This window comes from Mobula birostris, chromosome 10 (genome assembly GCF_030028105.1).
Source record: "Mobula birostris isolate sMobBir1 chromosome 10, sMobBir1.hap1, whole genome shotgun sequence".
In the NCBI taxonomy this organism is placed as follows: Eukaryota; Metazoa; Chordata; class Chondrichthyes; order Myliobatiformes; family Myliobatidae; genus Mobula; species Mobula birostris.
In genome coordinates, this window is record NC_092379.1 from 124889884 (window position 1) to 124907109 (window position 17226).

General features: G+C 38.0%; 1 protein-coding gene across 2 annotated transcripts in view; it reads left to right on the top strand.

Annotated features, from left to right (window-relative positions):
• Nucleotides 1-503: 503 nt before the first annotated feature.
• Nucleotides 504-17226, top strand: part of LOC140204588 (interleukin-13 receptor subunit alpha-2-like) — a 59978-nt gene continuing 43255 nt past the window's right edge. For both annotated transcript variants that reach the window (XM_072271311.1, XM_072271312.1), the window contains exons 1-2: nucleotides 504-634; nucleotides 12367-12454. In XM_072271311.1, the coding sequence (XP_072127412.1) occupies nucleotides 535-634; nucleotides 12367-12454 (188 nt within the window). In that variant the 5' untranslated portion in view covers nucleotides 504-534. The remainder of the gene's footprint in view (nucleotides 635-12366; nucleotides 12455-17226) is intronic.

The following is a 17226-nucleotide window of genomic DNA, read 5'->3' on the forward strand; positions in this document are numbered from 1 at the left end:
AACAAAAATCATACAGTGAGCGACAGTTCTATAGGTGAGAACGTCTTATTTGTGAGAGAGTTCAGAGGAGAATGGATAGACTGGTTCAGGCTGACAGGATGGTGGCAGTAAGTCAAATAGCTATATGTTACCACAGTGGTGTGCAGAAGAGCATCTCTGAGTGCACACCACATTGAAACTTGAAGTGGATGGGCTACAGCAGAAGAAGACCATGAACATAAACCCAGTGGCCACTTTACTAGGTACAGGAGGTACCTAATATAGTGGCCACTGAATGTATTAGCTTCTGTAATTTGTAGATTTTTATGTCTTTACAGTACACTGTTGCTGCAAAACGATAAATCTCCCATCATTTAGCAGTGATAATAAAACTGATTCCAATTCTGATTCTAAAGACAAAAGGAACAAAATTTTCCAAGCCAGCTGAATCATGAGTTATATTGAAAGAGGAAGAAGATATTGTGAAACAAAAAACAACACAAAGCAACTGACCTAAAGAAAGAAACATTTCATTAAGTTAAGAGCAGCTTCAGAATGGGAGAGGAATGCTTATGGAAAACTCAGAAGTGGCAGATTTTTTTCCTTCTCTCAATAATGATTTTACACAACGTGGAACCAAGAACACAGTTATCAGGTGAGCAATTTTTTTTTGACAATTTTCTAGAGTATTTAACCCACTTTTTGACAGGAAAGAAGAAGATCTGACCTGGTCAACACAGCGCACAACTAGCTGACTTTTTAACCATTCTGACAAAGAATCGTTTGTACCTGAAACAGTAACTGATCACTTCTTTTGGCCAAAACCAAAGATAAATCTTGCTCTTTGCTTCAGACTTTCACACAGGTTTGCTTCTTATCTAAGGAGAAAAGTTAAAAGATTTTTTGTTGTCATCAAAACTTACAAAGAATTACATAATCTTGAATTAATTCCTCATGATAATACAGTTGATTATATTGTAAACTATTGCTTGCACCTACACTCAGTGCCCACTTTATTGCTTGTTAATGCAAATTTCTAATCAGACAATCATATGGTAGAAACTCAATGCTCAATGTTATGTTATGATTGCACTGCCCCTGAGAAACGCTGTCTCATTCTGCCCTGCAGAGCTGAAGTATGGTTAGAATGACAATAAAGTTTTTTGAATCTTTGAAAAAAAAACCCTGCAGACATGGTCAAAAGATTTGGTTGTTGTTCAAACAAGCACAAGAATAGGAAAGAAGTGTGATCTAAGTGCCTTTGACCATGGAATGATTGTTCGTGCCAGATGGGATGGTTTGAGTTTCTCAGGAACTGCTGATTTATATGCACAGTAATCTCTAGAGCTTACAGAGAATGGTGCGAAAAACCAAAAAACATCCAGTCAGCTGCAATTCTGTGGTCAAAAATGCCTTGTTAATGAGAGAGGTCGAGGCAAATAGCCAGACTGGTTCAAGGTAAATGTAAAGCAACAGCAATTCCTATAACTATATTTGTGATGAACAATGGTGTGCAGAAGAGCATCTCTGAATGCACATGTCAAAACCTTGAAGTGAATGGGCAGTATAAGACCACGAACATATGCTCAGTAGCCACTTTATTAGATACAGGAGGTACCTAATAAAGCCAATGAGGGTATGTAGGAAAGAAATGGTTCCATGCCTGCAATTAAAGGAAACAGTTAAGAAAAGAAATCTTTCAGCAACTTTGTTTTTATGGATTAGAAACTTCAGTGTATCAGTTCCGGTGACATCACCGTTCAGAATGGCAGCTTAAATCAACGGCTCCTCCAGAAAAACGCATATTTTGCCCCGTTAATCCATCAAATACAAGATCTTTTAAAAACATCTGAATTGATAAGGGGGGCAAGAATGGGGAAAAAGAATGGAGATAAAAAAAAGCATCACTGCAGAGCCTATGGAAGGGAGAGGTGCAGCGCGCGGCTCTCCTACACGTGCGCGTGGCGGCGAGGCTGACGCTGGGTCTCGTGCAGGCGAGGCGGGAAATCTGATGAAGATTCTGGAAGAGATAGGGAAGTCCAAAAAGATATAAAGCAGCAACTCAATGATATAAAGTCAGAGCTTGCCGACATCAATCAGAAAATAGCGGTGGCAGAGACTCGAATTGAGAAGGTGGAAGATCACGTGCAAAACATGGAACAGATACTAAGTAAGACAATAAAAATACTAAATGTAGAGGAAAATAAATTGCTTGACCAGGAGGGAAGATCGCGACGGAAAAATATCAGGATTTATGATGTTCCCGAAAGAGCGGAGGGATTGTCGATGATAGACTTTGTAGACACGCTCTGCTGTGGGAAGCGCTGGAGATTCTCCAGACTGGAGATTGATAATGAGAGGGCGCATCGCTCGCTCATCCAGCGGCCTCCCGGAGATAGAGAAGATAAACCACGCTCAATAGTACTTAAATTCCTTCGATTCAAGAGCAAAGCGGAGATTCTACGAAGGGCCTGTGGTAAGAAGAGGGTTTTTTGGAACGGGAAGTTAATATACTTCGATCCTGATTACCCCCCGGTGGTCCTACAGAAACAGAAGGAATATTCCGAAGCAAAATGAACATTAAAGCAAGAAAAGATTAAATTCCAAACCCCGTACCCTGCTAAACTGAGGGTATTTTACCAAGAAGGGATACGACTATACCAGACAGTGGAAGAGGCGACTACAGACATGAACAACAGAGGACTGCCCATTAGCATGGTCAAACCAAGGAAATGTCTGGCTGAGCAGTTGTCCCGATCTGCTTGGGAGATAGTAAGAGAACCGAGAAAGCAGGGGATGGGAACAGGACGAAAGAAGGATTTTAGGAAGAGACTGTCAGTTCTCTGAGGGCAGCCCTCACCTCCTCCAGAAGAGCCATAAGGTTTGGCTAACTTTAAAAGTGCTGATAAACTGAACGAAAGCAAAAATAGATGATGATATACCTATCTCGAGAAATGTGTGTTATAATGTGGATTTTATATTATGCAATTTTTAAAAAATTATTTATTCATTCCTTTTTCCCCACCTAAATGAGGATATATAATGGGAGGAATACACAGGGAAATCATTTCTGTGTAATGGACATAGTTTTTTTTTACTTACTTTTATAGGGACTGCAACGGGGCCCTCATCCCACAGGTAGGAGGGGCTATCCCCCACGGCTAGACTTTTCTTCTAGCCCAACCCAGGGTCATCTAGAGACCCCAGCTGTGGAATCACACCTCCATTACCTTTTTTTCATTATTCATGTTTCTTGGCTCTTATTTGTTCAGGGAGTAGATCGATTAAGTTATATTCTGCAAATTTCAGTGATATACTAACAGATAAATACACATGGCTAAGGACAAAGTAAAATTCATTTCTTTTAATGTCAATGGGCTGTTGAATCTAGTCAAGCACAGTAAAATTCTATCAAAAATGAAAAAAGAACATGTAGTATATTTACAGGAAACTCACTTAAGTGATAATGAGCATGGAAAATTAAAGAGAATGGGCTTCACTAATTTGTTTTTCTCCTCATGTAAATCAGGAAATAGGAGAGGACTTGCTATTCTCATCTCAAGTAAGCTAAATTTTGAAAAAGTATTCGAAATGGGAGATAAGGAGGGCAGATATAGTCTGGTAAGAGGGAATATAGATGGAAATCCAGTTACTTTATTGAACATATACGCACCCCCAGGAAGTGATATTAGTTTCTTCCAGAAAATTACTAATATTATGGTAACGGGACTTAAGTTTACAACTCCAACCAAAGTTAGACTCTTCCAATAGAAAAACTTATGAAACAAAGTCCTTACATAAGAAAGTTAACAGTCTATTTGAGGATTTTGGTCTAATTGATATATGGAGGGACCTATTCCCTGACAGAAGGAATTACACTCATTATTCTTCCCTCCATTCCATATACACAAGAATAAACTATTTCATAACATTTGGAAAAGATAGAGACAAAATAATCACCTGTGGAATTGGGACAATAGATCTAAGTGATCATGCACCTATATATTTATCTGTTGATTATGACCTACAACCAGAGAATACTACTTGGAAACTAAATTCAAGTATACTCAATGATCCCTATTTTAGGGAACAAATTAAAAAAGAAATTGGTCTTTACTTAGAGTTCAATGATAATGGAGAAGTTTCACCTCCCATTCTATGGGATACTCTGAAGGCTGTCTTAAGAGGGAAAATTATAGTGATATCTTCATATAAGAAAAAAAGGAATAGAACATTAGAGGAATTACAAAATAAGCTGAAGGAACTAGAAAAAAACACAAATTGAGTTTGGCACAAGAAACATTGGAGGAAATTTTTAAAAAATAGGAATGAAATTAATAGTTTGGCTACACAAGAAATTAGAAAAAAAATTAATGTTTCTGAAACAGAGACACTATGAAAGTGGATCTAAATCAATGAAAATACTGGCATGGAAACTGGAAAAAAAAGATAGCAGAAAATACAATTCATAGAATAAGGGATCCAAGAACAAAAGTGATAAAAAATAAGCTGAGTGAAATTCAAGAAGCTTTTGAAATGTTTTACAAAACTCTATATTCCAAAGTTCCAGGGGGAAGCATAACCCAAATTGACACCTTCCTGAATTCTTTAGAGTTACCCACTTTAAGCAAAGGACAAAATAGAACAATGACTGCTGACATAACTGAAGCTGAATTAAAAACTGCAATTAGTAGGCTTAAATTAAGCAAGTCACCAGGATCAGATGGATATATGGCAGAGTGGTATAAAGAGGTTAGAAGTGAGTTAATTCCTATTTTACTCCCCACACTGAACTGGACCCTAAGAAAGGTGCAAATGCCACCCAGCTGGAAGGAGGCGATAATCTCAGCTATATCGAAAGAAGGCAAGGATAAAATGGAATGTGGGTCATTTAGACCAATATCTGTTCTTAATGTGGATTATAGAATATTTACCTCCATCATGGCCAAATGATTAGAAGAGTTTCTACCCACACTGATACATAATGTTCAGACAGGTTTTATACAACAACATCAAATACAAGACAATATACGAAGAACACCACATTATGGATCATATTTTAAAAAATGAAATTGAAGCAATAGTGATAAGCGTGGACATTGAAAAGGCATTTGATTCTGTTAATTGGAATTTTCTTTACAGAGTTTTACATAGATTTGGTCTGCATGACACAATTATTAAAACTATATAGGCACTATAAGACAATCCTACTGCTAGGATTAAAATCAATGGATATTTATCTAATAGTTTTACCCTAGAAAGGGGCACAAGACAGGGTTGTGCATGGTCACCGCTACTCTTTGCATTATATCTGGAACCATTAGCTCAATACACCAGACAAAATGAAAATATCAGAGTAATTACTATTAAAGGGACAGACAGAGCATGAATTGGCCTGTTACGTGGATGACATTTTGATCTATCTAGGGCAACCAACATACTCTTTACCTAAATTGATGCAGTCCTTTGACCAATATGGCCAAGTATCAGGATACAAGATCAACATAGATAAAACCCAACTACTTCCATATAACTATAGCCCACCAAGAGAAATTGAAAGTAGATATCCTTGGGCATGGCAAGCAGAGTCCGTCAAATATTTGGGCATCATTATGCCAAAAGATTTGGCAAAATTATCAGAATGCAGTTATCAGCCTATATATAAAAAAATTAAGGAAGATATAACAAGATGGAACCTAATTCCTTTTCTTGGTCTCAGTTCAAGGATTGAATCTATTAAAATGAATATACTGCCCAGACTACTATATCTCTTTCAAACCCTACCAATAGAGATTAACCAAAATCAATTCAATGAATGGAACAAAATGCTATCAAGATATATATATCAAGGTAAAAGGCCTAGGGTTCATCTCAAAACTTTGCAATTAGCCAAGGAAAAGGGGGGATGGGGCCTACTTTCTGTTAGAGATTATTATTTTACAGCACAGCTGAGAGCTGGGATATGCTGGTGCAACCCATTATATGACGCTCAATGGAAAAACATTGAGGAGGGGATACTTTCCATCCCCATACAGGCAATTTTGGCTGATAACAACCTACAAAGTTACATAAATAATATTGACAACTTGTGGGTGAAATGGACTCTTAAAATATGGAAAACTATTATAAAAGAATATAAACTAGAGAGAGACATTGCAATTCTTAAATGGTGTGCATATGACTCGGATTTTACGCCACATAAACTGGATGCTAGATTTAAGGACTGGACAGCTAAAGGAATAACAGCTATTTGCAATATAATGAAAGAAGGAACTCTGTTCAGTTTTGAAATGCTCAAAGAGAAACACTTATTAGAAAAACAAGACTTTTACTGGTATTTACAGTTGCGACAGTATGTTAATAGGACAGTTAAAAATGTAACCAAGGCAAGTACATGTCTGATAGAGCTATTTAGAAAAGCATATAATTCAGACAATGGTAGTAGAATAATTTCAAGCGTTTATAAGGGTTTGTCAAATCTTAAAACACATTCGACTTCATACATTAAAACAAAATGGGAGAAGGAAGGAGGGATAATAATATCTGAGGAAGACTGGACAATAATATGGAGGTATCAATGGAAGTGTACCGGTTCACAGAAATGGAGGGAGTTCGGGTGGAAAAACTTGATAAGATATTTTATTACACCCTCTCAGAAATCCCATTATAATAGTAACTCCCCTGCTTGCTGGAGAAATTGTGGAAATCAAAATGCAAACCATTATCATATTTTCTGGGAATTTCCTGTTATCAAAGACTATTGGAGTGGGATACATAATGCCCTACAAGACATCTTTAAATGTGAAATACCCTTACAGAGTAAGACCATATATTTGGGTATATACCTCAAGAATGATTGAAAAGAGATAAATATTTAATGAATGTACTGCTGGTGGCTGGTGAAAAGACCCTTACCAGGAAATGGTTATCACAGGTGAGCCCAACTTTAAATGTATGGATGGAAATTACAATGGACATTTACAAAATGGAGAAGATAACAGCATCTGTTAATCATAAGTCGGAACAATTTTATTCATACTGGAAAAATAGTTTAACTATATAATACCTCATAGGCCTGATTTTATTCTCACAAGTCAATGAATATGTTGTAAAAAAAATTACTCCCTACTCTGTACATAGTTTTCTTCTTTTGATTGTTCTTTCTTTCCTCTCCTTTCTATAAATGTATACCTCAGATAAATATTATGTGGTGATTTGTGACAAATATGACTATATGATATATATGTACAGTATCTGAAATACATCTTATGGAAATGTTTGGTGATGAAATTCAATAAAAAATAAATTACAAAACAAAAAGAAATTTCAGTGTACCTTTTGATATTCATTGCTGAATAATAATTGTAGTTTTGTTTCTATTTAATCATTAATATAATCACAAGAGCTTATTATCATATGAGATTACAGCAAAAGTTTTGCATTTCATTTCAAGCGACAGTTTCTCAGTTGATCAGTTCTGTGTTATTGGAATATTTGTAATCCATTGATTAGATGTTGCCTGGCTAGATTTATCATGGGATCCTGATGGCTTAAATATGGAATAACAGATACATGTGGACTGAGTGTAGACTTGGCTCAAATGGTTTACATGTAAAGTGATGGGTCCGTGAGTGAACTGCCAGTTTGAATCAAACTGGAGAGACTACATGAAACATTGCATATAATAATATTGGATATTTGGGATTTAGGTTGATATTATAATGACTTTTGTCTACAATCAGATCTATGAAGTCCCAATTCCATGTAACAGAAACAATATTGTGTAGCTATTCATTCTATACTTTATAACTGCCTTTGGTCATCTGTATATTCATATCATTACTGGATAATGACAATAGTACAAAGTTGTTCATATTGAGTTATTTCACATCATAAAGTTTATAAATGTGTCACAGATTTATTCAGCTTGGGTTCTATAAACCAATAATTTTAAGCACTGATGTCTATTTAATTGTGGATCATGAGTTGAGTGATTGCTTCCACAGAGGAAGTGAAAAAGTGGTACTTCTTTCTAAACCAGAGGTTCGCTGTGTTTTACTGTACATCAGATTGTTTTGTGGTTTCATTCTTACCTAAAGTCCTGCTTCCTCACATGTCTGGTTCACTACACGTTCTAATCATCACATTGAGTACAAGAGCTGTACATTAAACTGAACTGCTCAAATGATCTTATGGAAATCTCTTGCTATAAGACATGGGAGCAGAATTAGGCCATTTGGTGTATCGGTCTGCTCTGCCATTTCATCGTGGCTGATCCAATTTTCCACTCAGCCCCAGTCTCCAGCTTTTCCCCCATATCCCTTCATACCCTGGCCAATCAAGAAACTATCAACCTCTGTCTTAAATATACATAAAGATTTGGTGTCCACAGCTGCCTATGGCAGCAAACTCCACAGATTCATCACTCTCTGGCTAAAGAAATTCCTCATCTCCATTCTAAAAGAATACACCTTTATTCTGAGGCGGTGTCCTCTGGTCTTAGACTCCCCCTCCCCCAAGGGACTCTGGAATGGTCCCATATCCACTCTATCAAGGCCTTTCATCATTGGATAGGTTTCAATTAGGTCACCACTCAGACTTCTGAATTTCAGTGAATACAGGGCCAGAGCCATCAAATGATTTTCATATGACAAGCCGTTTAGTCCTAGAATCAAGTTCATGAAGCTCCGTTTTCAGCTTCAGCCATCCTTTCTTAGATAAGGGGCCCAAAACTGCTCACAATACTCCCAAGTGAGGCCTCAGCAGTGCTTTATAAAGTCTCAAAATTACACCCTTGCTTTTATATTCTAGTCTTCTTGAAATGAATGTTAACATCGCATTTACCTTCCTCACCTCAGACTCAACCTGCAAACTTACCTTTCGGGAATCCTGCACAAAGACTCCAAGATCCCTTATCACCTCAGATATTTGTATTTTTGTTCTATTTAGAAAATAGTCAACCCTTTCAGTTCTTCTACCGAAGTGTGTGACCATACACTTCCTGACACTGTATTCCATCTGTCACTTCATTGCATGTTCTCCTAATCTGTCGAAGTCCTCCGTAGCCTCCCTATTTCCTCAAAACTACCTGCACCTCCACCTATTTTCATATCATCTGCAAACTTTAGAACAAAGCCATCATTTCCATCATCCAAATCATTGACATAGAATGTAAAAAGAAGCCAGTCCCATCACAGACCCCTGTGGAACACCACTAGTCACTAGCAGCCAGTCAGAAGAGGCTCCCTTTATTCCCATTCTTTGACTCCTGCCAATCAGCCATTGCTTTATCCATGCTAGAATCTTTCCTGTAATACTATGGGCTTGCAGCTTGTTAAGCAGCCTCATGTGTGGCACCTTGTAAAAGGCCTTCTGAAAATCCAGTACACACCATTCTCCTTTGTCTATCTTGCTTGTTGTTTCTTCAAAGAATTCCAACCGATTTTTCAGGCAAGATTTTTCCCTTGAGGAAACCATGCTGACTATGGTCTATTTTATCATGTGCGTCCAAGTACCCCAAAGTCACATCCTTAATAATTGACTACAACATCTTCCCAACCTCCGAGGGCAGACTAACTGGCCTATTCTTTCCTTTTTCTGCCTCTCTCCCTTCTTGAGGAGTGAAGTGACATTTGCAACCTTCCAGTCTTGTGGAACCATTCCAGAATCTAATGATGCTTAAAAGGTCATTACCAATTCCTCCACAATCTCTTCAGCCACCTCTTTCATAACCCTGGGATGTACACCATTTGGTCCAGATGACTTATCTACCTTCAGACCTTTCAGTTTCCCAAGAACATTCTCCCTAGTAATGGTAACTTCACACACTTCCTGAACTCTGACATCTCACACTTCCACCATATTGCTAGTGTCTTCCACAGTGAAAATTGATGCAAAATGCTTACTCAGTATCCTGTGCCTTCCAAACTGCTTCCTGGCAGGAGGAGAAGATGGTGGCGCGCCGTGCGTGTGCAGCCCTCCGGTGAAAAATGATATCGTATCTGTTAAATAGGGGCTGTGGACAATTCTGATTTGATGGAGAATGGATGTGAAAGCACAGAGGAACATCTGGAGAAATTTCTGAAACGCCCTTTCGCTGTTGTTGTTACTGTGTGGTTGGGAATCTTTCGGAGAGTAGTCCTCAAAATCCCCGGCCTTGCCTGCTTTTGGCAACCGAGAAGGAGGTCGAATCGTTCGGACAGAGATGGCGTTCGGTACTCGGTGTCGGAGAGCTGATCAGAGCTCGAGGTTTTCGGATGACTCGGAGTCGGATTGTGGTCGGCATGGCAGGGAGAGTTTTTCTTCCTTCTCCCGTCTGCGTGAGATGTGGGACATTTGAGAAACTTTGAACTTTACTGTGCTCACAGACGTCTTCATCAAGTTATGGTATTGTTGCACTGTTGTAATTATATGTTATAATTATGTGGTTTTGTCAGTTTTTTCAGTCTTGGTCTGTCCTGTGTTTTGTGATATCACACCGGAGGAAATAATGTATCATTTCTTAATGCATGCATTACTAAATGACAATAAAAGAGGACTATGTGTATTCATAATCTAAATTCCAGCCTGTGCTGCTCTGCCATCATCCCTGCCAGTGTTCTTTTCCAATCTTGGCCAGCTCCTCCCTCATGTCTCTGTAATTCCCTTTACTCTACTGTAATACTGGTACATCTGACTTTAGCTTCTCCTTCTCAAATTTCAAATTTGATCATATTATGATCACTTACCCCTAAGGGTTCTTTTACCTTAATCTCTAATTTCCTTCTGCATTCTGAATGAACATAATTAACTCTTTGCTTGAATGCCAGTCCTAGAGGAATAGAATCAAATAGCTGATAACCTTTTCATGAAAACTGTACTTCCCCCTCTCAGGGTATGAAAAACATACAGGAAAAGAGATTGCTTAATCTGCACCTTTGAGTTGATCAAGAGAAATAATGTAGGAGAAATCAAAGTTCAAAAAGTTTAAAGTTCAAGTAAATTTATTATCAAAGTACACATATATCATCATATACAAGCCTGAGATTCATTTTCTTGTGGGCATACTCAAAAAAATCCAATAACCATAATAGATTCAATGATAGACCCCACCAATGGGGTGGACAACATATGTGCAAAAGGCAACAAACTGCGCAAATGCATAAATAATGAAAAAAGAAATATTACTACTACTACTAATAATAATAAATAACCAAAAAATATTGAAAACCTGAGATGAGGAGTCCTTAAAAGAAAGTTCATAGGTGATGAGAACAGTTCATTTGATGAGGCAAGTGATCTTGAATTGTTACCGCCTCTGGTTCAGGAGCCTGATGATGGTGGAGGAGTAATAGCCTGGTGGTGTGAGTCCTGAGGCTCCTGTACCTTCTTCCTGATGGCATCAGTAAGAAACGAGCATGTCCTGGGTGGTAGAGGTCCCTGATGGTGGATACCGCTGCCCTGCAACAACGCACGGTGTACAAGTGCTCAATAGTTGGAGGGGCTTTTTTTGTAGAATTTTCCATTCAAAAGCACTGGTGTTTCCATTCCAGGCTGTGATGCAGCCAGTCAATATATTCTCCACCACACTACTATAGACGTTTGGCAAAATAAAAATAAAATAAATGCCACTTTGTAAGTAATGTTTCCACAATGCCCGCATCCATTATCTGTTATTGAGTACAGTTCTCAAGACATTAAGTGAAGTGTAAGATGTATGTGCAAAATGAAAGAAGAATTCTTTAATTCGTTCACAGGATGTGATTGTTGCTGACAAGACAAGCACTTAATACTAAATTTGAACTGTTCAATCAAATGAATGGCTTGCTAGGGAATCTCCAGAGGGCTGTTAAAAGTCAACTCCTTCGGAGGGTCGAAAGCAAGAAAGGGGAAAGGCAGACTTTCTCCCAAGAAGGATAATATCCAACAAGATAGGCTGTGACACCAATCAATTATTTTTAAGGATACTTACTGATCCTAGCTTTTAATTCCAAATACATTTAATTACTGAAATTTAAAATGCCCAGCGAGATGGTAGGATTTCATCTCGTGTCTCTGGGTGAAATGGCGAGGCATCTGGACATTAATCTATGAATTTAACACTTTCATGGTTGTAGAATGAGAAAACAAAAGGTTGAGGTAAATGGAAATATCTAAGTCATCACTTAAGATTTCTGAACTCAGTATTAAGTCCTAAAGGCTGAAATGAGTCATTGTATCTGCCTCTTTTAACTTAAACTATCACCTTTGTTTATTTTTCTTCTGCTTTCCTATCTGCCACAGTCCTTCCTACCTAATATCTCTAACTTTTACCAATATTATATTTTTCCATTGCACTGGTATGGTGGGCACTTGCTAAACACCTTGATGAGCTACAGCATGTAATCCTGTCTCCCACTTTTCCTGTAGATGTGAATTGCATTGTCTACAATGAGGAATTCATGGAGTGTACATGGAAACACAGTGAAGGGGAAGCAAACTTTACCTTGTATTTCTGGTGAGTCTGCTGGTCAGATGCAATTACTTGGGACTCCTGTACTTCTTTAGGTTTTAATATTAAGAATTTATTCATATATTATTGTTTAACCCTGTTCATCTTCTTGTTTTTTTACATCTAAGATACGTGGAGCAGAAAGATAAATAGCAAAATATCAGATATTTAGTGTTAAATATTACTTTAATTCAATTCCAAAGGAGACGGTCCAGAGAAAGTTCACGAGAGTGATCCCAGGAATGAAAGTGTTATTAACTGGGGAGTGTTTGATTGCTGTGGACCTGTACTCGCTGAAGTATTAGAAGAATATGAGGGATCTCATTGAACCCTATCAAATATTGTAAGGCTGAGACAGAGTGGATGTGGAGATGAGCAGGGAAGTCTAGGATCAAAGGGCACAGCCTCAGAATATCAGAATATCCCTTTAGAACAGAAATGAAGAGGAATTTCTTTGGGTAGAGGATGGTGAATCTGTGAAATTCATTGCTGTGGACAGTTATGGAGGTGAAGTCATTGGATATATTTAAAACAGAGGTTGATAAGCTCTTGATTAGGAGGGGTATCAAAAGATACAGGGAAAAGATGGGATATTGGGGTTGAAAGAGATAATATACCAGCCATGATGGATTGGTGGAGCAGACTCGATGGGCTTAATGGCCTAATTGTGTTCCTGTGTCTTAACGTCTTATGTTCAAAGTATTTACGTGATTTCACAACAAATCAATCATCATCCTGGGTTACTCAGCCAAGCACTGAGGTCAAAGACTGCTGTATAAACTCAGCTGCTTCAGAAATCTTCTTCAAGAAAGGAAGCATAATGTCTTCACCTAGTCTTGTCTGTGCGTGCACCTGATTACACAGGATTGTTCCTGACTCTAAACTGTGTTCTAATTTTGCCTGGCAAACTCAGACTTGAATCAGAAGCACTTCTGGAGTTGCTCAACAAGGTAACCAACAAATGCAGAGTCTTGAAATCCCTTCACCTTCCGACTTGTGTCATTTTGCACTACTGCTTGAAGCGTGCTCTACCTCTTCATTTCAACAGTTTGCACCCATCAGGAAGTAATGTCACAAGGTAAAATGCACCTTTAGTGTGACCAAAGTGATGAATTTCTAAGTGTTTTTTCTCTTGTCTAACAATGAAGAATTTGAAAGCACAGTGAAGCATTTCAACAATGACATCTTCCTTTGAGAATATTTGACAAAAATTAAATAGTATCTATTTTTCACTTCTTAAAGGTATACCTTAAACCCAGCATGGGAATGTAAGAACTACATTCAGCAGGGTGGCCATAACATTGGATGCCATTTCTCGGCCAGTGACATTATACTATTCAAAAATTTTTACATTTTCATAAATGGATCCAGTGACTCAGGAAACGTTACAACAAAAGCCAAAAGTTTTCAGCTCCAGGACCACAGTAAGATTGTATGTCAATAAGGCACCAGCAATGATGGGAACATTTAAAACAGACAAGAGAGATTAGCTTAGTTTTAGCTTTTTTTTACATGTGCATCGAAACATCGAAACATAAAGTGAAAAGCTTTGTTTGCGTCGACAGTCAACACAGTCTGAACATTGTGCTGGGACAGCCATCTACATAGCATGCCAATAACTTAATAACCCTCACCCATACATATTTGAAAAATGGGAGGAAACCAGGGCACCTGGAGGCAACTCATGTGGTCAAGTAGAGAACTTACGAACTACTTACAACCAGTAGTGGGAATTGAAACCTGACCATACTGCTAGCGGTGTAAAGCAATATGGTAACCACTACATTACCGTACCACCCTTCATCTAAGCTGATATTCAGGATCACTGTACAATTCTGACTCTTCAATATTCATTTTCTTCTTACTTCAGCTCTACCTCAGCCAGTCCATGCAGAGGCAAACCTTTGACTGAAGAGCTAATTTTCCTAAAATTTTCTTTTGCTGGATTGAGCTTCTATCTTCTTATTTCACCTTTGTAATCAAAAGTATTACTGCAAGGACTATCAAAGTACCATGAGAATTAAAAGCTTTATTTTGAAATCTAGAAGATGCATATGGGGGAATGAATGCAGTAGCAACAGACACTGAAACCACTGAAATCTTTGCCTTTTAAGTGAAATGGACCAGTGACTGTGTCTTCCATCAGTTGTTTAAATTAATGTTTTGCTCAAAATAATGCAAAACCTCCATCGTACTAAATTTGCTGTGTCATTTAAAACAGTGCACGGCTGGAAAATTTTGCATATGGTTAAAGGAGCCTCCAACATTAAATGAAGGTAATTTCTGCCATAAAAATACTTTGTTCAAACATACATGAAACCTAACAGTAACTAAAGAGATATTGATTTCAATTGGGAGAATCGTGAAATTGTTGTTTATGCAGTGGTATAGAATGGAAAATTCCTCTCGCTACAAGACGGGCCTTAATCACTATTCAGCATTTAGCTGGTTAAAAAACAAAGCCTCTTTGTGAATGCATCAGAATATTGACCTACCAAACCCTCCTTCTCTTTCCCATCCCACAGGGCAGTTATCTCCTATCTTCCTCGGGCTCAGAGCACCACGTCCTTAAGAATTAGTTTCTTATATATATCATTTCACAGTTAAAAAGTTATCATTATTTATTGGCAGAAAGGTGATAGATATTTGAATAAACAACAACACAGTTGCTTCCAAATACCTTGAGGTGAAGTTTTTGAAAGCCCGACATATTTTTCAAAGTACAGAATAGGAGAGATTGGTTAACTCTCTCATTGCTGGTTTTCATGTTTAATTAAATCCACCTTAGTCCTCTCAAAATCTGGCTTCAACTTTTAGGCCTTAGTGCAAGAACATTTGCCACATTAAACATATAAACTTTGTGGCCACTTTATTAGATACGTCTGCACACCTGCTCATTAATGTAAGCATCTAACCAGCCAACTAGCTGGCAGAAAATCAATCCATAAAAGTATGCAGACATGGTCAAGAGGTTGCGACCAAAGATCAGAATGTGGAAATGTGATATAACTGACCTTGACCATGGAATGACTGTTGGGGCCAGATGGGATGGTTTGAGTATCTCAGAAAAGGCTGATCTCCTGGGATTTTTGTGCACAGCAGAGAATGGTGGGGGAAACACAAAAAAACATCCAGCGAGCAGCAGTGCTGTGGGCAAATGTGCCTTGTTAATGAAAGAGATTGGTTCAAGTTGGCAGGAAGAGAACAGTAACTCAAATAACTATGTGTTACAACAGTGGTGTGCAGAAGAGCATCTCTAAATGCACAACACATTGAATGTTTAAGTGGATGGACTACAGCAGCAGAAGACCACGAACACACACTCCGAACGTACAGGAAGTACCTAATAATGTGGCCACTGAGTGTACATTCTACTACATATGTTAGTGTGTCATTTCTAGAAGAGTTGAGATCGACTTCATTGATAGAGACATTTTAGAATTTGAAAACATAATGAGATTTATTTTTATTCATATCAGAGACACCAAAGGGAATTCTTATTGATTAGTTTTAATAGCTGGGCTTGCTATTCTATTGAGATAAATTACTTGAATGTATAGAATAAAAAGAAAAAGGTTTCAGATAGTGCAACACATTTTCAAGAAGATTCAGTCAAGAGAAATAAAACAATAACTGAATTCTGCTTCAGATATTATTTTAAATTGATAAAGTTTCATTTATATTTGAGAATAATTAATGCAAATGGAAACTGATAACATTTTATTCAACATGATTCAGTAAAAAATGCAAATTAATATTTCTATTTTAGGTTGTTATGGAGGAGAGATCATTACTACTTGTCAAATAAATGGAGGAGCATTATTGCAAACTTCAGCCTCGGGGAATTTCAGTCAGTGAACTGACTTCATTGTAGTCCTCTGATCAAAGAACAGGCACTAAAAAACACAACTATTAGAAGTCAATTATCTTTATAAATTACAGTACGGTGTAAAAAAAATCTGTAAAGCAAAGATGCTTTCAAAAATAATGAAAAGTTTCTAACATCAAAAAAATTACAATGAAAAGCAGTAAACAGTAAGAAACTAAATCAAATCAGTATGTGGTGTGACCTCTTTTTGCCTTTAAAATTGCATCAATTCTTTTTGGTACACTGTCATACAGTAGTGGTAACACCACTAGTCTCCAGCAGCCATGAATAGGCACCATTACTCTGATTCTTTTCCTCCTGCCAATCAGCCATCCATGCTAGTATCATCCTGTAATACTATGGGCTCTTATCTTGTTAAGTGTGGGCACGTGGCCAAGTGGTTAAGGCGTTCAGCTAGCGATCTGAAGATCGTGAGTTCGAGCCCCAGCCGAGGCAATGTGTTGTGCCCTTGAGCAAGGCACTTAATCACACAGTGCTCTGCGACGACACTGGTGCCAAGCCGTATGGGTGCTAATGCCCTTCCCTTGGACAACATCGGTGTCGTGGAGAGAGGAGACTTGCAGCATTGGCAACTGCCAGTCTTCCATACAACCTTGCCCAGGCCTGCGCCCTGGAGAGTGAAGATTTTCCAGGCGCAGATCCATGGTCTCGCAAAGACCTTCTGAAAATCCACGTAAACAACATGCACTGACTCTCCTTTGTCTATCCTGCTCAAAGAATTCGAACAGATTTGTCAGGCTAGGTTTCCCCTTAAGGAAACTGCAGGTTTTCATAAATAAAATGTCAGAGGCATTTTACGTCAAAGAGAAACCTTAAAACTCCTCTATTGTCAACCAAAACATTGAGCATAAAGCGCAGTAAAAACTTGACATCATTACATCATTACATC